Source organism: Zingiber officinale, chromosome 4B (assembly GCF_018446385.1).
Source record: "Zingiber officinale cultivar Zhangliang chromosome 4B, Zo_v1.1, whole genome shotgun sequence".
Classification (NCBI taxonomy): Eukaryota; Viridiplantae; Streptophyta; class Magnoliopsida; order Zingiberales; family Zingiberaceae; genus Zingiber; species Zingiber officinale.
Genome location: NC_055993.1, coordinates 77,640,169 through 77,662,365, shown reverse-complemented (window position 1 = coordinate 77,662,365; position 22,197 = coordinate 77,640,169). Strand labels below are relative to the sequence as shown.

The following is a 22,197-nucleotide window of genomic DNA, read 5'->3' as shown; positions in this document are numbered from 1 at the left end:
GACTCGGGTTCAATTTGATGCTTCTTTTAGCCTCCTTTGCCTTGCTTGTACCTGCAAACAATGCACACCTTTCTCGGCCGAACATGCATTAATCTGCTCATGTAATTCAAATTCGGAAAAAAGTTCATCTAACTTAATTAAAGAAATATCCTTGGATACCTTGTAGGCGTCTACCATTGATGTCCACAAGGTATTCTTTGGAAAAACCGTTTAATGCATACCTGATTATGTCGCGTTTCTTCACCTTCTGTCCGATAGCGTGGAGGCCGTTGAGGAGGTCTTGTATACGAGCATGAAGTTGACTCACTGACTCACCTTCCTGCATTTTTATGTTATACAATTTATTCAAAAGCAAATCACGTTTGCTTACCTTTGTATCGAAAGTGCCCTCGTGCAGCTCGATCAGTTTTTCCCACAACTTTTTCGCGCTCGAGAATGAGCCGACTCGGTTCAGCTCCTCCTTTGTTAGGCCACACTGAAGGGTGCAGGTTGCTTTGGCGTTGGCCTCAACCTTCTTGATTATTCTTGCATCCCAGTTCTCGCACGAAAGTGGTTTTCCCGAGCCGTCGAGTGAAAGTGAGATGTCGGTTTTGATGATCATCCACATCTCGAACTGGGTTTGAAGGTAAGCCTCCATTTGGCCCTTCTAGTAGCCAAAATCTTCGCCGGTGAAGAGTGGAGGTTGGGCTGTGCTATAGCCTTCTTGATGGATCATTTAAAAAAAAATCTCGCACACAAAAAAAATAAGGAATTTGGTTCCAAGACTAGGTCTTGGATTTAGTAGTGCGAGATAAAGAGAAATAAAGACGCGAACTCGAGTGGTGTTACACCAACTTCGAGAGAAAAAACTCGATTATGAAAAAACAGATCGGAAGACGGTAATTTTACCGATTTCGATCGACTCTGAAAAATTGAAAATTATCACGAAAAATTGCTTGAATTATGGTTTCACCAATTCAAAGCGACCCCGCTCTTATACCAATTGTTGGATCGAAAGCGCTAGAGGGGAAGGTGAATAGCGCTCGTGGCTTTCACATACGTTTCGAAAAACCAAGAGTAAAACGCAGTGGAAATAAATAAAATAATTGCAAATACGCAAGCACCATGTTTTTACTTGGTTCGAAGCCTGAGGCGACTCCTACTCCAAGGCTCACGCTCATTGAGCGTTTACTTTGGGCAATCACTATAAGTTCTCAAAAGTTACAGTTTAGAGTACAACAATTAAGTACAGTAAGAAAATATACCAACAATTTAAAAATAGGAAATTCGAAGCTTCAAATCGTCAGTGTCTTACTACTACTTTATTGGGTGGTTGTTTGAGCAGTGCATGGAAGATGGATCGCGTTTTCGTTGTTGTTCTAAGCTGCTGCTCGAATCTGCCTTATAAAGCATGTGGAGGTCGCCTCCAACACCATGGAGGGCGCCCTCAATCCCGCCGAAACCACAGTGATGATAAGCTTTAACTCCTTCACTGCCTATCTGCTAGAGGGCGCCTCCAACCGCATGAAGGGCGCCCTCCACCAGCATCCAAGGCGCCCTCTGCCCAGCTACACGGAGGTGTTCGGCTAGTGCACCCGAGATGCCTCCAAGCTCCATGGAGGGTGTCTCGGGTACTATTCATCTAAGGCTTTACATCCTTTTTGCTCCTTGCAAGATGTGTTAGTCCAAAATACAAAATATATCCTGCAAGACAGAGTTAGACATAATACAATAAGGTTAAGATTAATATCTGACAGTCATCGGACTGTCCGGTTCTGACTCCGGATTTCCAACCCGAAATCCTAGGTTGAACCGACACCTACTATTCTCTCACCGGGTAACGCGTCCTCACCTACTCCACTCAGGAGAATATACCTGTTGTCAGACCGGTCCTCCAGATCAACTGGACTTTTACTCAACGCCCGAGGCTCCAGGACTTTCCGCTGGACGTCCGCTTCACGACCCGCCCAGTCTTTTACCTGGTTCGTGACACCAGGACTTTCCACCTAGAGTCCTCAACTCTAGAGCTTTTGCTCGAAGCCCTCAACCCGCCAAGACTTCTCACCTAGGGTTACCACCCCCAGGACCTAAGGCTGCCACCCCTTAGGACCTAGGGCTACCACCCCCTAGGGTTTTCCACCTGCCTAATTACAGCTAGGACTTTTGTCTAAGTACACTTAGGACTTTTCTGCAAACTCATTCAAGCACGTTAGATCACAAATGTCCTTAACTTTGAACTCTTTGTAATTATCAAAACTTAGGTTCGATCGTCGGATGCTTACCGCACCAACACAATCGAATTAAGTTAAGTCATATTTATATTTAATACCTTATGTTTAAATATGCAAGAACTTAAGGCACAAGATGTCAAGTGAAAGATGTAATAGATGAGAAGAATGACATGGAAAAGGAGTCAACGAGCTTCATTAAATGAGCTTCGAATAGCTCACTAGCGATTTAATTCATTTGCACCCCTAATTTTACCTTTCTTATTGTATATTTGTGCTCCTTTCTTATTGTATATTTTTACTCAAGCTTGTAAAAAAAAATGTCAACCTTTGGAAGGTTTACAAGGAGAAAGTTTGTAGTGAAAGCTATGATTTTATTTGATATAATATTCAAAATATAATAATAGTTATATAAATACATTATTGATATATTAAAATTATATTTGGATAATTATAAAATTAATTTATATAATTTAAGAAATTATTATCATTTAATTAAAAATTAAGATTAAAAATAATTATTCATCAAATAATCAAATTTTTGGCATAACATAACTTTAATTTTTTTACTAACTTCAAAATAATTTATATAAAAATCACTTTTAAATAAGAAAAGCTCTAGCAAACATCTCTATATACTTGCAAACATTTCTAAATATAGTATAAATTTTATTATCAAAACATAACTATCGCATTACTAAATTTTATTCAAATAAATTTTCAAAAAATTTCAAACAAATTACCATAACATATTTTCTATTTAATCCATAATTTAAAATTCATTCTTAATTAATTAATATTTGTGAAATAAATTACATTATGAAAATATAATTAAATACAACCTTCAGGTGTTCACTTTAAGATGCGGAGACTGATTATGATCCAAATTTATTCAGATTTTATTCGTCGCTGTTTTTATTTCTCAAGATTCTAATATTTTTCATATGGTCAACTACTCATCTAGCAGTCCATCAAGCTCAAGCTTCTCCGTGAGACCTGATCCAAGGCAGTTTTGAGGCAACAAGCTCAACAATCACACTTCAATCTTATGCTCCATGTTCTTGAGCCCTCTGTGCTCCTATAAAGCTACATCATCACTTGATCTAAACCGCTGATATCAAGTCGTCAAGTTGATCCAATCGAATCAACAAACTCTATGAGAAACGTCCGGCAATGAAAACCAGTTAGAGCTGCGCAACAAGATCAATAAATTACCACAAAAATCCGACGAAAAAATTACATTCATCCCGTTAATTCGTTTAGAAAGAGATTTTTTGCAAAGGTCTAAAATAAAAAAAGATCGATAATATCCGATCGATTTAGAGCCCCAATGGAACACGCAAGGCCATCAAGTTTAAAACTAGGCGTGTAACGAAGAGCACCGTCGATTTCCCGAGCATGTAACTGTACCAGCCAATGGATTTCTCCGGCTGTTACCTGACTAATGCACGGAAACGCTTAACAAAAGATCAAACCAACATTTGCAATTACAAATATTCAGATCCACGTAGAACCAAATGTTCATATGCGGAAGGAAACAAATAAAGAGGAAGAAGAAACCAGATCGAAGAGAGGCAGAAATTTTAATTATCGGATCGGCTACAAGAGCGAGATCAAAGAAATGTTATCACCAGCTCGGTCATGCGATCCGTGAGATTACCTTTGGCTGATTGCAGGACCCGATCGTCGACGGAGGAACCGACGACAGAAGAGGATCGGCGACGTCGCCGCTGCAACCAGCGTCAATGATCAAAGTACGATTATAAAATCAGCTACAAGAGAGAGATCAAAGAAGCACTATCACCCGCTCGGCCATGCGATCCGTGAGATTAGCTTTGGCTGATTGCAGGGCCCGATCGTCGACGGAGGAAGCGACGACAGAAACGCATCGGCGACGTCGCCACTGCGACCGGCGTGAAAGAGAACGATGCGAAGAAAAACAAAAAAGCCAAAAGAGGAAGAAGCAAAGAACGGCGCCCTATTGGAACAGAAGGAAGCACTGACGGCGAGGCTTGAGAAAGGTCCGGATTCACAGCTATTTATAGAGGACATCATTACACCTAGGCGAACTAGGGCCAATAGTTTCCAGGCCCATCTAAATAAAGCCCATCAATTAATTTAAGGGATGTTTTCGGCCTGTCGGTCGTCCACCCACACTGGTCACCGTCGAATGAGAGCCTTCGCCAAGTGCGTGGCTCGAGCTCGCTATCACGCGGTTCCGCACTCGAGCCTGCCCTCTCCCCACCCGTTGCTCCAAACCTTCGCGGGATTATGCCGGCACGGCGCCTTCTCCGAGGCTATCGCCGCCATGGCCTCTCTCGAAGTCCTCGGCCTTGTCGCCGACTCCATCTCCTACTCCGACCTCATCAAACTCTGCTTCCGGCACGGCGCCGTCGAGCAAGGCCGGCTCTTGCATCGCCATCTTTCCTCTGGCGGACGCGCTCCGGAATTGTTCCTCTCCAACTCTCTGATGGGCATGTTCGTCCGGTTCGGCCTCGCGGACGAGGCGCGGAAGGTGTTCGACGCGATGCCTGTTAGAAATGTGGTGTCTTGGACTACTATGATCTCGGCGCTGACTAACCTCGGGCAGGCTGAAGAAGCTCTGAGGCTTCTGATCTCGATGCAAAGAGAAGGAATTGCGCCTAATATGTACACATTCTCATCGGTTCTCAAAGCTTGTCCGACTTCGGCATCTCTCCGGTCGATGCATGGCTGTATAGTTAAGCATGGTTTGGAGTCGGACGTCTTCGTTAGAAGCTCTCTGATCGACGTCTGCTCAAAATTCTTGGACATGGAGTACGGATACAGGATTTTTAACGAGATGGCCACTCGCGATTTGGTGGTTTGGAATTCCATCATCGGGGGCTTCGCGCAGGGTGGAGATGGATACATGGCCATCACCCTCTTCGCCCAGATGAAGAAAGCTGGATTCTTTGCCAACCAAAGCACATTAACCAGCGCTTTGAGAGCTTGCACAGGGATGGTTCTGCTCGAGATGGGGAGGCAACTCCACGTCCATGTGCTCAAGTACAACCCTGATTTGATTCTTAACAACGCGCTGTTAGATATGTACTGTAAGTGTGGGGATCTCGAGGAAGCAGATGAGATGTTCGATCGAATGCCGGAAAGGGATGTGATCTCATGGAGCACCATGATCTCAGGCTTGGCACAGAACGGAAGAAGCACTGATGCCTTGAAGCTCTTCGAGTCCATGAAGGTGTTGGGCCCTAAACCCAACCACATCACCCTTCTTGGTGTTCTCTTTGCCTGCAGCCATGCCGGTCTTCTGGAAGATGGGCGGCACTATTTTAGCTCAATGAGGCAGCTTTTCGACATAGAGCCAGGGAGTGAGCATTACGGTTGCATGGTCGATCTACTTGGAAGAGCTGGGAAGCTGGAGGATGCTATGAAGTTCATCGCTGACATGAGTTTCAAACCCGATATTGTCATCTGGAGAACACTTCTTGGAGCTTGTAGAGTGCACAAGGATTCAAATTTAGCAGCATTCGCAGCTAAGCAGGTCTTAAGATTGGAACCCGAGGACGAAGGGGCATACATACTTCTGTCGAACATCTATGCAGATTCTCACCAATGGACTGAAGCGGAACAGGTGCGGAGGTCCATGAGAGACTGTCGAGTGAAGAAAGAACCAGGTCACAGCTGGCTCGAACTCGGCAAGCAAATCCATGTGTTCATTGCAGGAGACATGTCGCATCCGCAAGCCGATGGCATCAAGAAGGAGCTAAGCAAACTGCTAACAAGAATAACTGCAATGGGATACGTTCCTGACATAGATTTTGTGTTGCATGATGTAGGAAAAGAGCAGAAGGAAGAATCGCTTCGATATCACAGCGAGAAGCTAGCGATCGCGCTCGGAGTGATGAACTCAACAGGAGCCAAGCCGATCAGGATAATGAAGAACTTGAGGATATGTGGTGACTGTCACACCTTTGCAAAGCTAGTTGCTAAGTCGGAGAGCATGACCATTATAATCAGGGACCCCGTTCGGTTTCATCACTTCAAGGATGGATCTTGTTCTTGCGGAGATTATTGGTAATAACATATTAGAACGATATTATTTCGGTACAGGTGATCGTTGATTGAGTAAATGCTGAAGAGAGCGTGTATGTGGTATTGCAATGGTTCTTTGCATGGATGTGGTATTGCAATGGTTCTTTGCATGGATGTGGTATTGCAATGGTTCTTTGGCAAAGATGTGGAATTGCTATAGGATCGTATTCCATCACACTACAAAACAATCAGATGTTGGATGTCTCTATATATTGACGGACTTATTAATTACCGTTGCTATTAGCGATGGATTTAAAACATCCGTCGCTACTAATAATGATTTGGTGATAAACTCTAATTTTTTGCCATCGGAATAGCGACGGATGTACGACTATCGCTATTATCGACGAATAATTTAATTATCCGTCGTTAATAGTGACCGGTGTTTTAATTATCCGTCAGTTAATAATGACTGATAATTTAATTATCCATAGCCGATCTTCTCTGGGCGCTTGTGTTTCTTCTCCTTCGAATTTTCTGACGATTTCCTCCTGCTCTGGTGATTTCCTCCTCCTCTAGCTTCTCCTCATCCAGCTTAAGGTACATTCTTCTCCTTCCCCTTGTTCTCTTCTTGTGTGCTCTGGCCAAGTATTGCTAGGCTGCGGTCGGCGCTGCTCTGTCGTTGATCGCGACCTGACAGTGTCAGCCGCTACCAATCAACAGCCAATCAATGTCAGGGCTCGGCTGGCATTGATCAGCCGTGTCCGGCACTAGTCGACGTCCGGCATTAATCAGGTAAAAATATAATTATATTTGCATCATTCAAAAATATAATTATCAAATTTAGAATATTAATATAATTATCAAATTGATATTACTTACATGATTAATTATATTGATATTACTTGCATGATTAGCTATATTGATATTATTTGCATGATTAATTATGTCCAAAAATATAATTATGCTTAGTTTGACATGATTAAGCATGTTGAAATTTTATTTCCATTAAGATATAATGTATATAAACAACACTTGGATGTACAATAGGTTAGACAATGGATTTATCAGTCAAAACTTTTTTACTAGGGTTGAAGGGTTTATGAACTCTGCTAAGTCTCATCCAGAATGTTTGAATGGTATCAAGTTAAAGTGTCCATGTAATTAGCACAAATGTAAAAATACAGCTTTCCGTGATGAAGATACAGTGAAAACTCATATATAGATTTGTTCCAAATTATTACAGCTGGTATTATCATGGAGAGTCGTATGTATTTGAAGAAATTGGACATTTTATTACTTTATCATCCAGTCTAATTGCTCCAGAGGAATCATCAATATATGTGAATGCAATGCAATTAATAGTTTACGACGGAATGAATGCATATGATCAATCAAATATAGAGGAAACACCTATGCACGAAGTTCAAAAAATGTATGACATGTTGAAGGCTAGTAAGAGAGAATTGTGGGAAGACATTCCTTCTGATCATTCTCAACTATCAGCTATTGTAAGATTACTAAATATGAAGGCAAAATATCATTTCTCTGAACGATGTTATAATAAAATGTGTCAATTGATGTCAGAGTTGTTTCCCACGGATAACTGCATGACCGATAGCTCCTACAATACAAAAAAATTGATTAGAGATTTGGGTTTGCCAGTAGAGAAGATTCATTGTTGTATCAATAATTGCATGATCTTTTGGAATCAAGATAACGAATTAATGGAATGTAGAATGTGCAATCACCCTTGAAAGTCATGTATTACTTTCCATTAACTACTAGGCTCCAACACTTGTATGCATCTACTGCAACAACAAGCCACATGATGTGGTATCAAAATCATGTACAAAAATGAGATATAATGTGTCATCCTTGTAACTCACTAGCATGGAAACAACTTGATACAATATTTTCTTCCTTTGCAATGGAACCACTGAATGTAAGACTTGGAATTCCTGCAAATGGATTTTAGTCGTTTGGAAGTTATGGATAGCAATATTCATCTTGACCAGTTATATTAACGTCATATAACTTACCTCCATTTGTAAGACTAGATGTTAATGTTACTTACGAGAAAATAGATGATAGAGAGATGTTTAGCAATAAGAAACTTGATATACCAATGGAGTCTAGTCATGAAAACTTACAAGATGTTAATTTAGTTGATTTAGAATGACATCAGGTGATTAAAAATTATTAACAATGTCATGATATATTTTATGAATTTTATTTTTATTTTTATTTTTTTATCTCCCTAGTTGGCAATATTATATCAATTGTGTATATCTTATACTATGATTTTGCATATATAGTCATGCAATCAGCACAGAGACCGCGTGGTGACCAGATTATTTTATGAGTTGTTGGTAACTGATAAGTAATTATATATTTAGTAATTATTTCAATACTTTAGCTTCTTTTTAATAATCAAACATATTTAATACAACATTTTTTCATACAGTTTTATCCCAGATGGTCATTAGGTAGCATCATATATATAAAAAAAGTTTAAAGAACGATTATCTCCTGCTAGTACTACATGGCGGTTCATAGATCAGGATATGAAGAATTTTTAGTAAGTATTTAGAATAGAAACATATTTGTAGTTAACATGATATTAATTGTCAAAATATATTGTTGTAGAAGAGAAATGTTTGGGAGGAGGACCAGGAGGAAATGTTCAAAAAAATTTGGAATACCTACTGCTATAAATCGTATAGGGGCATATTGTACAAGTGGAGATAAAGGAGCATCAGACCATCTAAGATCCCTAATGTAGTTTAGCAGTCTTAGAGAGTCATTTAAGTTGCCCAGCATTGGCAGGACAATTCAGCAATTGCACGCAACAATCACAATTCAGAGCCTGATGGGTCGAGTACCGGATTCACAAAGCATATTACTAGATCCCGTTGGATGGGAGAGCATGTCTCTGAGTTGGTATGTTTAAAATTAAGTTATATAAATATTTCTTACATATGTTTTGTTATTAGTTTTAATGTATTTACATTTTCTGTACACAATCTGCTGAATTACAAAGACCTCCTACTTATTGTGAGATATTTAAAAAAAAAACTCATAAGAATAAAGATGGGGCATTTGTCAATCGGGGTTCCTCAGCAATTAACATAAGAATATTAAATTTTGTGAATATATTTGTACACTTTATGTGAAGGTTACTAAAATTATTATTTTGACACAGGAAGTAATGTTCACTAAAGTTGTTGAGGTGTCTCAGCCTGGGGCAGAGGGAGAGGGGTCACAACCTCTTTCTATCGATACAGTTAATGATATTTATTATGATATCATCGGTGGAAAGAAGAAGATATCCCTCTATAGGTCTGGCTCTCAGGCCAAAGTTATGTATGAGCGGATGAGGACTCAGATATCAGGAGTCGTCCTACTTCCTTCTCCTCATCTAGTGGACTACAAGAATTGCAGGAGGAAAATGAGGACTTGTGGACTCGACTATCGCTCAGAGATACAGGACATGCAGTCGCGACATGCTCAGACTGAGGTGATAGTGTGTCATATGCAAGCATTTGCAACGACGTTCTCTCCAGATTCACAGATAGTTGGCTTATATCGTTTGGAGTTTCAAAACACTCAGGATCCCGACCATTCCCCTATAGAGTAGATTATTTTGAGGTATGTATCATTTATCTAAACTTTTAATTTCAGTTAAAAATAATATTATTTTTTAATAATTATATGTATATCTAATTGTATTATATATTTCTATAATCATTTTCAGATTTGGCATATTTTTATTCCAGGGACGCATGTATATATGTATTTTTTTTTCCTTTCCGCTAGCTAAACTACTTATTAGTTTAAGATACAACTGTTCTTAATGAAATTTCATACAGGACGTACAGATGATTTTGTTCCTTATTTTGATTATGATGTAATGTGTTGGATTACTTTGTATTGGACAAACTTTATCTTGTATTAAATTTGGATCTGTGTTTCGATTTACTATTATGTATCTAGTTCATTGTAGTTCATCTAGATTTTTGTGTTGTTTGTGATGTGTTGTGTATTTATTATGTTGTAATTGTTGATGTGTAGTGAGTTTATTATGAGTTTTGTTGTTAAGTATTATGAGTTTATTGTGAAAACCATCACTTGTGATGGTTGGAGTGATTTAGATTTATATGTAAATAGGAAAAATAGAAAAATAAAAATATAATTAGCAAAATGTAGAATAGATTAGCAACGAACGTTTAACTTTCCGTCGCTAATAGCGACAGACTTTTTTAAAAAACGTCGCTATTAGAGACGGATTTTTCAAATATACATCGCTATTAGCGACGGAAGGTCAAATGTTCATCACTACTATCATGGTTGTGATGCCTTTTATGATACGTTTGATACATAAAACAAGATATTAGTGACAGAAAATTTAAATATTCGTCACTATTAGGGATGAAAAATTTAAATATTCGTCTCTAATAGCAACAGATATTTAAATTTTCAGTCGCAAATACTTTAACAGAAATTTTTCCTCCATTTGGCTAGTAGCGATGGAATTTAAGACATCTATCGCTATATATAGCGACAGAAATATAAATATTCGTCGATATAGTATCAACTACTGAAATTTACACGATGGGATGCTTTCAGTCACTAAATATAAATATGTATTTAGTGATGGAATAGTGATGGACTATTTCCGTCTCTATTTTATGTATTTTTTGCAGTGTCAGTTGGATTGAAGAACTGTTAGTTGTTCCATCAATATCGCATTGTTTACATCATTTATAATATTTTTTTTGGATAAAAACAAAAGGGCATCTATAATCATCAAATGGAGGTTCCTTTTTTACTTAAAGTTAAATGGACGCCCCATTAAAATTAAACTAATTAAAATTAAACTGCTCAAAATACCCTGATTTTAAGATTTAGGTTGTAACTTCTATCATGTGTAGTATAATAATGTTATTATTTTATGTTAATTTTACTTATTGGAAAGTGATAATTTGATTAAAATAATATTTTAATAAGTAAAACAAATTAAGAGAATTTCAAAACACCCACTACATTATTCAATGAACATTATTTAATCATGATCAACTGTGTAGAAATTAGCAAGTGGCTACTATAATATATAACAACTAGTTACTAACTTCTACAACATTATCATCTATGTTGATTTTGTTTATTAGAGGATGATAACTTAATTAAAATAATATTTCAATGAACAAACAAAACTAAGAGAACTCTATGATATTCATTATATTTCAAATGAATATTATCTATAGGTAGCTAATACAATATGTAGTAGTTGGTTGTTAACTTCTACAACAGTATTATTATCTTATATTAATTTTGTTTATTAGATTATACTCTTCCCAAATGTTTCTTATAGTACGTCTCTATAGTATATAAAAGAATGTAAATCATGAGAATAATTTATAATCGATAACCAAGATTCAATCAAAGAGTGATAATCTGATTAAAGTAATATTTTATGGAACAAATAAACTAACGGAATTTCATGAAATCTACCCTATCTAAACTAGCAAGCAGAAGTGTTACAACAACGCTATGTTAAGAATATTTTCAGGATATGGAGCGCTTATTTAAATTAATTAATAATAATAAAAAAAAAGAAGATAGATGTTCGTATGATTGCTCTTCAACCCGGGTGCTCTTTTAATTTCATCCGATTATTTTTCTTAGAAATCCATGAAATCAACTGATCGGAGAATTTTGCATTTTAATCCCGAGACAATACAAATTATTTCCTTTGCGTTTATTATATAAACTTTAATAATATCTTATTGATCTAATTAGTTGTTTAAAATTTAATGGTTAAATATATATTCTCATTTTTATATCTTTGGTTTTCCTTTTAACTTAATTTGTATTGAATTTTTTTTCCAATTACTTATTAAATAAAAAAATGTGATTAAATTATGAAGGGCATTAAGGTCAAGAGAATTTTATTTGTAAATTGTACAGGGGTAAGATGAAATTGTTGTCTTCTTTCGTTACCTACTTAAATGGAAACCCTTTCTCTTTTCCTCTCCCTCCTTCGCAAAACCTCGCGTACTTCCGGAAGCAGCAAGGCGGATAGCCGGAGAAACGAGGGTTTCGACGGCCATGGCGTCTAAACCGTTCAAGTTAGAGGAGACGGTCGCGAAGAAGCTGGCGCTGTGGCACACCCGCACGTTCCGCCCCATCATGACCCACAACGAATTAGAGCCCCTCATGGCCGCCTTCGGCTTCGTCGCCCTCCCCCTCGCCCCGACGCCGCAGCTTCCGGAAGGACAGCAACAGCAGTCAGCTGCGGTCGTCTGGCAGGAGTACGCGTCGCAGTCGGAGGCGGCGGTGCGCGGCGGCGGAGAGGGGAAGGGGAGGCGGCGCGCCTCAGGGGCTCCACCTCGGCCGAGATTGCCTTACCCCCGCATCGATGGCCTCCATCTGATGGCCTACAAGGCCTTCCTTTTGGCCCTCGAGTTCTACCTCGGCCCCAACCGCGTCCCCAATCTCTTTCACGTCAGGTGAGGACCAGAGACATAGATCGATCCCGATCTCCTCTGCAAGCAAAATTACAACTTTTGTTTTAATGAAATGAGTCAAATCCATGATTTTGATCGAGTTGCGCAAGAACTCATCTTTCTGAATCTTTAACTGGTCAAGCGATCGGTTGTTCTTTTCCAGGACGATGTCGCTGTCGAGAAGGCTGGACCGCGTGTTTGGGAAATGCTACCGGCCAATGAAGGACTGCGACATGGAGGACGAAGGCATCCTGGTGTTCCGCGACGGCACTCTCGATCACATTACGAGAATCACTATCAGCCAATACAATGACGACGAAATCGAAGATAACAACAACGGCGGCGGCGGCGGCCGCGTTAACTCCATGAAAGAAACCAACCTCGACGATAGCATCAAGAACACCTACTTGGTACCTCTCAAGGATCTTTTCCCAACTGACAATATTACGAGCTCTTAAGCATTCTTTTATCATAGATCATAAGCATCTCGATGCATTGTAGGTAGAGTCGGAGTAGTTTTATTTTTATTTTTTATTTTTTTTCTTGACAGTTTTGAGGGATCAATATTTTATCTTATCTGAGTTTTTAATCCAAATATTTCTGGATGAATTGCTGAATTAAGAGGCTTCACAGATTGTATTTTGATTGATATAGTTTGAATAAAATCACTGATAAAATTTTCTCACCGTTCATAGCATAATGAATGACAGAAATTAAGCTAGAAATCTCACTGAAGACTAAACTAGCAAAACACACGACTAGATTGTGTCAAACGTTAATACATATGCGAGATACCGACAACATTTATACAAAAGTTCAGCGACTTACAGGATTAGTAATAAAAACATGACCTAATGAAATCTAATAGGCTACAGATGAAAACAAACAACTAGGATCAACTAACACAACAACAAGAACGGAGGACCAACCAGATGGAACAGCAGCGATTTGTTTCGATAACCACTAAAAGCTAGGGCTAAAGAAGGATCAGCAGCTCATTTCCATGGGATACTAGGCAATCCCTGTTGGTTGCCATTGTTGCATGTCCCAGTACTGTGATTGAGTGGGCTCCCAGGTCCACCTGAAGATTCACTCAAGGTGCCGCGCGAAGGTGGGCTGTGAGCCATCAGCCCCCCTACCAGTGCAAGTTTTTCCGGAGCAGACATTGGTTCTCCGAGGGGTATACTCTGCTTCTGCTCTTTCTTCCCATCGGCAATGAAGCTCCCTACAACAACCTGCAGAGAAACATAAACATTTAGAATGGCAAGTTTAATGCAAACTGTCATTGTTTAAAAAGATATATCGATTCCTATCAGTGTCAGGTTTTGTGTCTTAACGCGACACTCAGAGAGTATCCAACATAAGAGAGCTTCCATAAGGATGAAAACATCCATCTCTTGCGGCATCAACCATATTGTCGGTGACAGTAAACTATGAAATATTGCTGGAGATTGTCATTATCCAGACTTCAGCAGGTTAAAGTTCACAAACTGGTACAACGCTTCTAATCCAGTAGGTTAATCAAACAAGCTTTAAGAGAGCATTATTGTATTGATTGTAGAGAAGCTGTCGCCAGTTTCGGGTTATTTGTCTCAGGGAACTACCTGCATTTGGCTATAAATTGGCTTCGATAACTATGAGATTTGTGTTAAATCATGTTTTCAGAACACAAAACACAAAAGACCTGCTTGACATGATACTAGTCTAGCAGAGGACCGAATGACATAATGTAGATGACCTGAACCGGAGAGGCTGCAGTCAGCATTCCAGCCACTCCACCACCCAACACACGGCCATCAGGACCAGAAAGTGAAACGCTCAATCCACCTGTACGACTTCGTTGGCCTCCATTCTCTGTTAGCAGAAATGAGCCTGACAGTGACAATATCTCAAATCGCCCCTGCATGTAAGATATAGAAGTAAAAAAATATTAGAGAGCAATAACGAGTAAAGAAGACCTTTGTTAAAATTATCAGACTGAGGAAAAGATCTCCACTTTTCGAAGATAATAGCATGGTCCTGCTAAGCAAAAATTACTATGGATACTCAAGTATACTTGTGTGACTATTATAGCAAAGTGCCTTAAGCAATATATGATGCCGCCGAGGTAGAGTTGAGTTAGCTAGCGCGAGAAAGAGTTGCTACCATAGGACAAGGGTTCGAATCTCAACAAAGCCGAGAAAAAAAACCCTCCCCGTACTGGCCAACTACAGCTTCCGGATTTATCTCCTCCTCACATATGGTCATGGGACCAACCGTATAGGGCTGCTAGGGTACCACCCTTGCTACCATTAAGCCATATACGACTCGATAGTAAGATGAAGAGATTTTATGTTATTTTTATCATAGTTGTTAAAAGCGAGCGCTTCGCTCACTTAGGCGCGAAGCACAGTGAGGCACAAGCCTTCCGCTTCAGAGACCTTGAAAGCGCATGAGGTCTCTGCTGCGCTTTGTGGAAAAGCACGAGCGTTCATTTTTGCGCAAAGCGCAAAAACTTTTCTTTTTTTACGTTTCCCGCAACGCTTTCGGTGTCCCTGAGGCATCGTGGGACACCTCCAGCGGCGCCGAGGGCATCCATGACACTTCTAGAGGAGTCCTGCGATGCCTTCGGCACCGCTTAATGTGTCCCACAACTCTTCTAGCGTCTCACAACACTTCTGACATCCTAAAGGCATCATGATGCCCGTGGTTACTGTAGCACTGTGAAAAACTTTGAAGCTGATTTAATTAATTCAATCAACTCCCAACTTAAATGAGATAGTTCGAATAGGTTTTCATAATTCATAAATCCTAAATAAACTATCCCAATAAAATATATAAAAAATATATTTAAAATTTAAAAAAAAATCTAATAAATTTTATTAATTCATATAAATCAGATTTATATTCTAAAAAATTCTATCACATTTTCAAAAACTTTTGATTTATTTTAAATTTTTTGAATAATCTACACCTTCATTAAAGAATCTTTTGTTTATGATCATTTGAGTTTTCAAAGACTTTTAATAGTTATAATAGCCCTTTTGTTTATTACATTTTTTTCATAAAGCGTGAACTTCATTTTGCACTTTAAGCCCCAAGACCTTTGAGCGCTTTTTTGAGTTTCACACTTTTGACAACTATGATTTTTCTTAATGATTTGGAAGATATACTATGGAGGATGAAGAATGGCGATAGCTGAAAACAATTTTCACTTTCACTTCCAATGGGACAAAAATAAAAAAGACAGCCCGGTACATGAAGCTCCCACCAATGTGAGGTCACAAGGAAGGGTTGGACCGCATTAGATCTATTGTACGCAGTCTTACCCTGCATTGCAAAAGGCTATTTCCAAACTCGAACCATGACCACAATGTCACACAGCAATAACTTTACCGCTGCGCCAAAGCTCCTTCCAAAGTGATAAAAGATACATCAAAGGTCTCAACTTTATGACTTATATAACCAATGCATATTATCAAGATCAAGGATTAGTTTATTCATGCATAAAAACAATTATTAAAAACAGTAGAGATGTTAATTGATAAGATGACTAGAACAGTGATCATGCTTAATACTATCAAATCACGAAGAAAATGTGAATAAAAAAAAGTAAAACTATATAAAGAAATGATGTGACATTTAAATCACCAACCTCATAAGTTACAGTTCCACCTGAAGTTGCTGCCTGACGTAATGTTACATTAGAGATTGCACCATTTGCTGAAAGAATGCAAACAGCACGAGGACCATGCTGAGAAAAAGACATTATTTTTGACGATACATCCTGAAAGCAAATATCATATTGTTAGTAGACCAGACCAATGCCTAGAGAAATTGTTTTGTGATGCAAACTAAACCTCAATTCGCAAGATAGTCTATATCAACACATTATACACAAATTGTTCTATATAACATATCCACTAGATAAATAGAAATCATACATAAGAAACTTTCATACAGAGTATTGGATTATGACAGTATTAAACATAAAGGAAACTCTTCATTAGAGGTGTCAATGGTTGTACTCGAGCCGGCTCGTTCCTTGCTTGGCTTAGCATGCACACAAGCGTGGCCAAGTTGAACCATGCTCGGCCCAGGCCTGCCTAGTTGATAAAAAAAATTAAAATAAAAAGCAAAAAATATATGTGTGTGTATTAATATAGATACAAATATACATATGTAGATCAGGAACGATAGCTCTATCCACATGTATGAACAAGTGTCGAAAAGATGTCGCTAGTGTAACCTCATTTTCTATTGAATACGTAGTTATAGTCATAGTGAAAGACTGGTGGGGATTTCAGAGTTTTGGAGAATTAGTTAAGCGCTTGGACATATTAAGGTTAACAGCCATTTGAAAAATATATCCCCAAACTTTGGAACATGATTGTGCCACTTCTTGGATAGCCTGATAGGATATCATTTGTAGATCCAAAATATGTAAAAATAGATGTCCCCGATTGAAGACTTTGGCATTAAACCTAAGACATGGCTTGAAAATTGAAGATCGCGATGTTATGGTGAAGCCAAAGACTTCAAAGCAACCTTAATCATAAGATTCCATTCACCATGATCCTTTGTCGTCCTCACATCATAGGTGATATACCTGTGTCCACATTGATGACGCTAACTCAACCCCAAGACTCCTGACAAATAGTCTTGTTGACTAATAGAATATGAAAGAATGAGGAAGATATGAGAAATTCAGGAGTAAAATTAGAAATGTAAAATACAAGAGTTAAAAAGATTAGAGAATGAGAAGTAATGGTATTGTGGGATTGAGACACAAGTTATGAGAGATGTGAATAACATGCTTCCAAAATAATTTGGGAGAGAGGGTATTGATACAAGAATGTTTAGTATTTTTATATATTTTTTAAATTTTTGAATTTTATAAATTGATTTATCAAAGAGTGAAATACTGATGTAAAAAAGAGGGACAATTTTGGGAATTTGAGGTGAAAAAGTGTACCAAGCCTAATGTTGGGCAATGCTCAACACATGAGAAAAAAACTAACTCAACTAATGCCCAGCCCATTTAGAATGCAGACCAAGTTGAGCTCGTGGCCCGGGCTTACCCAAGTCTATCTATGCAACCTCAACTTGCTATCAGGCCATGTCAAGCATGTTTGAGAGTGAAGGATTAGAACCTTAGCCCAACAAATTTTGAGTTCAATTGGACTAGAAGCAAACATACTGACACAATTGCATTTGCCACCTCTTAAAAAAAAACAATGTGCATGAAGCTCCTGTCAATGCAGGATCCCAGAGAAGGTTTATTGTGCGTAACCTTACTTGCATTGCAAGAGGCTATTTCTGCGACTGGAACTCGTGACCATCAAAACACATGGCGGAAAATTTATCGTCATGTCAAGGCACCCCTTCTTTTAAAAAACATTAGCCAATTTTAATTATATTTTGACAGCTACAAATTCTACTTGTCCACTAAAAATTTGATGACCAATTAAAAGAACAAAAACCATATCATATTTTGCATTAGTTGATGCTAATCAACATAGCAAATTCAAAATGTCATGCTTAAACTATAAAATAATTAGGAACCATATTAAATCCTAAACATAACTTGTCTGCATTCTTGACAACAATTAAGAATACATAGCAACAAAACATTGAATGGCATCAAAAAAACATGCATATCTCTGATGCACACAAAATATAGTCAAGGAAATTTTGGACATACCACATTCATATGGATACTCAATATGCTATTAAAGTCTTCATGGAATAAGTTTGTCCACTATTCTAATGGGGAACAGAATAAGTTAAAAAGAAATAATAGACAATCTTCAGAGTTGAAGACAAATTCTAGTTTCGCCAATAGGTTAAACATTGGACCATTGAAATTCCTAGCTGGAGACAAGCAGATAGAACTGTTAACTAATAGCAGTTTTGCAGTTAAATTCATCTATTAGCATCTACTGTTGAGATAAACAAGGAAGCGAGCTAGAGGCGTAGCTAGCAATTATTGTTATGTATGTTGCATGCAAACAAAAAAGGCATTTAAAAAAGTGGCATTCAGAGGCGAGTTATCATAGATGAAGACACTCAACAGTTGTTAATGATAAAATGATTGTCATTAATAAAGAAAATATCAAAGAATTTAAAGGAAATGTAGACCCAATTCGACATAATAACAGACAGCCAACAATACAAATGTTGAAAGAAATTAGTCATCCTAAAAATTATGTAATTGAGATACCTCTCCTGCCTTCACAGTAATAACATGAGGTGTAAACCCAATGCCAGCTGATCCTGCAAGTGAAATAAAATTCCCTATGTTATTATAATTTACAAAAAAAAAAAAGTATATGAGGAAATATTGAAAAGATCTTAACCAAAAATATTTATTTAGCTAATAAAAATTTAAATCTTTCAGGAATTTAAGGTGAACCCATTTTAATGTTACCCATACAAAGAAAAAAATGATTTTCAACAAAACTAAGTAAATTGAAGTCTTACTAAGAACAACACTCAGCAAGTTGCAGTTTAAAATGTTTGCTAGTTAAAACAACAAAACATTCAGCGGTGATAAAACTTCTATAGCTGATGTACAATCTCACTTAAAATTGCATACTACTACAAACTATTGGATTTTGTAAGCAACTACTGCATTATATCATCAAATCAAACAATTAAAAAATAAAATAAAATATGTGACTAATTTAATTTAGATGTGTCAATAAGACTCTCAGATCCACCAGAAATTTGAGTCACCACCAAATTCAATCAGCATTGTTTACTCATTTGAATGAGACCACTTCGTTCCAAGTTGCCAACCATATTTAGAAAATATTCTGCAATCAGTTAGGTACGAAACAAGTATACCAATATCCAGGTTTTGTGCTGCTCTAGAATACCCCTTTTATTTTCCAAATTATTGTATATATTGTGCTTCCCAAAAGAGGAAGTAGGAGAAAAAGAAAGTATTAAGTGGGGAAAAGAATAATTATCTTCCTTCCACTCACTTTGACCCATCTTGTTTACTTGGATGAAACTGGAAAGAAAAGATTAATGCTCCTTGTGCTGTATTTGTTAGAAACTCAAGCTTCCTTTACCTCCATTTTCATCTGATATGTGTGACATAAAATGGAGGGGAAAAAAAAGTACCTTCCTCCTCTCTTCTTTCCAAGAGAAATTGGAAATTTTATTGCTTTCCTGCTTCCCCTCCTATTTGGCTATTTCAGTCTATATAAACTCACAGATTGAATATTGCGAAAACATGCTTGGGATAAATTTTCCAAAAAATATAGGAGCAATTAACATACAAAACAATAATTTTTTCTTGTTTTTTGGAAAGAAATGGATCAGCCATTGTGAATATATATATAATATAAAGGGTGATGGCAATTGGCGAACACATTTTTATATAATTTTTCTTCCAATTTGAGATTATATTTCTCATTAGAAATATTTTTTTTTTCATGAGGCAGATGCAGCATTAGAATGACTACTCAAATCAGTTCCTATGGTGCATCATTGGAACCCTAGTGGATCAAGCATTAATCAGACCTATGGATAAAAGATATGAAATATAAATATACAACGGGGATTACCTAGAGCAGCCAACTGCTGCTTCTTTTTAGAGTTGTAAGGTCGGCGCTTCACTGTTGCTCCAGTGGGTGAAGGAGTTAAAGCAAGAGCCATGGTGCCATCAGGTGCGTACTTTCTGGGTCGCCCTCGTTTCCGCTTCAGCGGCTCCCCGGTGTTGATATTCAAGCCTTGTGATGGCAACCCCGACGAGGGAACATCAAGGCTCCCACTGCTCCCCCCGCCTCCGCCTTCGTAAGTGGAAGTAACAGGTACAGGAGCTGGAGCAGGAGTAGGAACATGTGCAGGCGCAGGAGGCGAGGTGTTGGCAGTAGTAGTAATTGGCTTGTACAACGCCGTGCCATCCTGCGAATAAACCAATCGCATACTCTGCATCGGCGACTGGGTTTGCACCGGGCTTTTCTGTACACTGGAATTGAACGGCATAATTCCAGGCTCTGATCTCACTTCCATGGGAAAGACGACGAAGCTCGAACAATATTAGAAGGTCAAACCAAAGTCCTACCAGCCAAAGACTCCTGAGGAAGTACAGAACCGAGTGCACGCCCCAGACTCGTGCGCGTAGCCAAAGATCTAATTTTGAAGACGTTTCCACTGGCTCCAGAAAGTCCACTACTGAGAGAACATCCAGCAACCAAGGAGAGAGATCAGTCGAAAGTTTGAATTTTTACCACAAGAAACTACTCAAACAAGCTCAAAGTCACAGATGCAAGAAGTAACTCAAGTACCCTCAAAAACCCTAAGCACCGAAGTCCAATCTTCACATCAGTAACAAACAAGAACCATAAAAGCGGCGTAACTAGCAACAACCGGAAGATCAAACCACAAGAAACAGTGCAAAATACAGTGGAAACTGGACCGAAAAAGTTAAAATAATTCTATACGCTTAGACCTGATGCGAGAAACAGTAAGAAAAAGGGTAAAGAAAAGAAAAAGAAAAACAAACCTGAAGTATGTCTAAACCGCAGAAATTCCTCAACCACACAAAAGAAAAAAGAAATTAATCGCCAAAGTTCCATTTTTTCACGGAGTTTTCCCGTAAAAGTCAGAAATTTATGAATTTTGAGGGGGAAATGCCGAGAAATACGGAAAAAATAGCGGAAGTGTGACGAAAAAAATACTGCTCCGCGAAGAAAAAAAAGGAAATAAACAGAAGTAAATAGAAAAACCTAATTCGTGTACGCGCTCCAAATCCTCGCCGAGACTACTCACTCACATCAGACTAGATGAGGCAAATAAAAGAGGGCAAAATCCTGCCCTAATATTTCTCCTACTCCATTATCAAAAATTACTTTTTTAATCATTTTCAAAAAGTAATTTCAAAAATCCTGCCCTCTTAGCAGATAATAGAAAGTGAAAAAATGAATATGGATTTTTTTATTTTTTATTTTTGTTTGTATATATATATTTTTTGGATAAATAAATACTCTTGCTCCAGGAAAAAAACATTTTAAAGAAAAAAACAAACTTAATTTAAGTTAATTAATTAGTATTCAATGACCAAGTGGGGCCATAACACGCCATTATTACTTTGGCTTCCACGGACTTTTGCGTTGAGATCCGTGAACGCGAATCTCGAGGATGCTGAGGACTACGACTGGTGCAAGTTCCGAAATAAATGTTTCCACTGCCCAGATGCTAAATTTGTTTAATTTGATAAATAGGTCCAGTAATTAAAAAAAAATCTAAAATCTTAATACTGACGTCAAATGTTTATTAATAATTTATAATATATTTTATTAAAATCATATATATATATATATATATATATATATATATATATATATATATATATATATATATATATATATATATATATATATATATAGAGGACACTCATTCAGTGCACACTCTAAATCCGAAAACCCAAAGTGATCCTCAGACATCTGGACCTCCAAAAATAAATTGGGATTTTCAGG

The 22,197-nt window shown here is 37.9% G+C and overlaps 3 protein-coding genes and 1 long non-coding RNA gene across 8 annotated transcripts; 2 read left to right on the top strand and 2 right to left on the bottom strand.

The window, feature by feature from the left end:
* Nucleotides 1–3,006: 3,006 nt before the first annotated feature.
* LOC121977630 lies at nucleotides 3,007–4,215 on the bottom strand. The gene is made up of 2 exons (XR_006110979.1): nucleotides 3,868–4,215; nucleotides 3,007–3,397 (listed from the first exon to the last, which is right to left on the bottom strand). It is a non-coding gene; the product is annotated as an uncharacterized LOC121977630 (long non-coding RNA).
* A 138-nt stretch (nucleotides 4,216–4,353) lies between these two features.
* LOC121975207 (pentatricopeptide repeat-containing protein At2g03880, mitochondrial-like) lies at nucleotides 4,354–6,392 on the top strand. The gene has a single exon (XM_042526703.1). It carries the CDS (start codon nucleotides 4,378–4,380, stop codon nucleotides 6,262–6,264), a length of 1,887 nt encoding a protein of 628 aa, XP_042382637.1. The 5' UTR covers nucleotides 4,354–4,377; the 3' UTR covers nucleotides 6,265–6,392.
* A 5,833-nt stretch (nucleotides 6,393–12,225) lies between these two features.
* On the top strand, nucleotides 12,226–13,382 carry LOC121975206. Of its 2 annotated transcripts, none has more exons than XM_042526701.1 (2): nucleotides 12,226–12,730; nucleotides 12,870–13,382. In XM_042526701.1, exons 1-2 carry the CDS (start codon nucleotides 12,330–12,332, stop codon nucleotides 13,183–13,185), a joined length of 717 nt encoding a protein of 238 aa, XP_042382635.1. In that variant the 5' UTR covers nucleotides 12,226–12,329; the 3' UTR covers nucleotides 13,186–13,382. The 2 variants fall into 2 exon arrangements, with proteins under 2 accessions (XP_042382635.1, XP_042382636.1); XM_042526702.1 differs by having other exon boundaries at nucleotides 12,227–12,730; nucleotides 12,891–13,382.
* Nucleotides 13,383–13,465: 83 nt separating this feature from the next.
* On the bottom strand, nucleotides 13,466–21,601 carry LOC121975205 (AT-hook motif nuclear-localized protein 10-like). 4 transcript variants are annotated; one of them, XM_042526696.1, is made up of 6 exons: nucleotides 21,448–21,601; nucleotides 20,284–20,893; nucleotides 18,930–18,982; nucleotides 16,362–16,493; nucleotides 14,466–14,627; nucleotides 13,466–13,962 (listed from the first exon to the last, which is right to left on the bottom strand). In XM_042526696.1, exons 2-6 carry the CDS (start codon nucleotides 20,729–20,731, stop codon nucleotides 13,723–13,725), a joined length of 1,035 nt encoding a protein of 344 aa, XP_042382630.1. In that variant the 5' UTR covers nucleotides 20,732–20,893; nucleotides 21,448–21,601; the 3' UTR covers nucleotides 13,466–13,722. The 4 variants fall into 4 exon arrangements, with proteins under 4 accessions (XP_042382630.1, XP_042382631.1, XP_042382633.1 ...); XM_042526697.1 differs by having other exon boundaries at nucleotides 20,284–20,890; nucleotides 21,448–21,599; XM_042526699.1 differs by lacking the exon at nucleotides 21,448–21,601 and adding an exon at nucleotides 21,007–21,178.
* Nucleotides 21,602–22,197: the final 596 nt, after the last annotated feature.

Bases quoted from the DNA above. Each gene is read 5' to 3' on its own strand.
- LOC121975205 (XM_042526696.1), bottom strand. From the start codon at position 20,731: ATGGAAGTGAGATCAGAGCCTGGAATTATGCCGTTCAATTCCAGTGTA. The intron at 18,983-20,283 runs GTAATCCCCGTT...TTTCACTTGCAG, and splicing joins GCAGCAGTTGGCTGCTCTAG to GATCAGCTGGCATTGGGTTT. The intron at 16,494-18,929 runs GTATCTCAATTA...ATTTGCTTTCAG, and splicing joins TTACTGTGAAGGCAGGAGAG to GATGTATCGTCAAAAATAAT.
- LOC121975207 (XM_042526703.1), top strand. From the start codon at position 4,378: ATGAGAGCCTTCGCCAAGTGCGTGGCTCGAGCTCGCTATCACGCGGTT.
- LOC121975206 (XM_042526701.1), top strand. From the start codon at position 12,330: ATGGCGTCTAAACCGTTCAAGTTAGAGGAGACGGTCGCGAAGAAGCTG. The intron at 12,731-12,869 runs GTGAGGACCAGA...TAACTGGTCAAG, and splicing joins CCCAATCTCTTTCACGTCAG to CGATCGGTTGTTCTTTTCCA.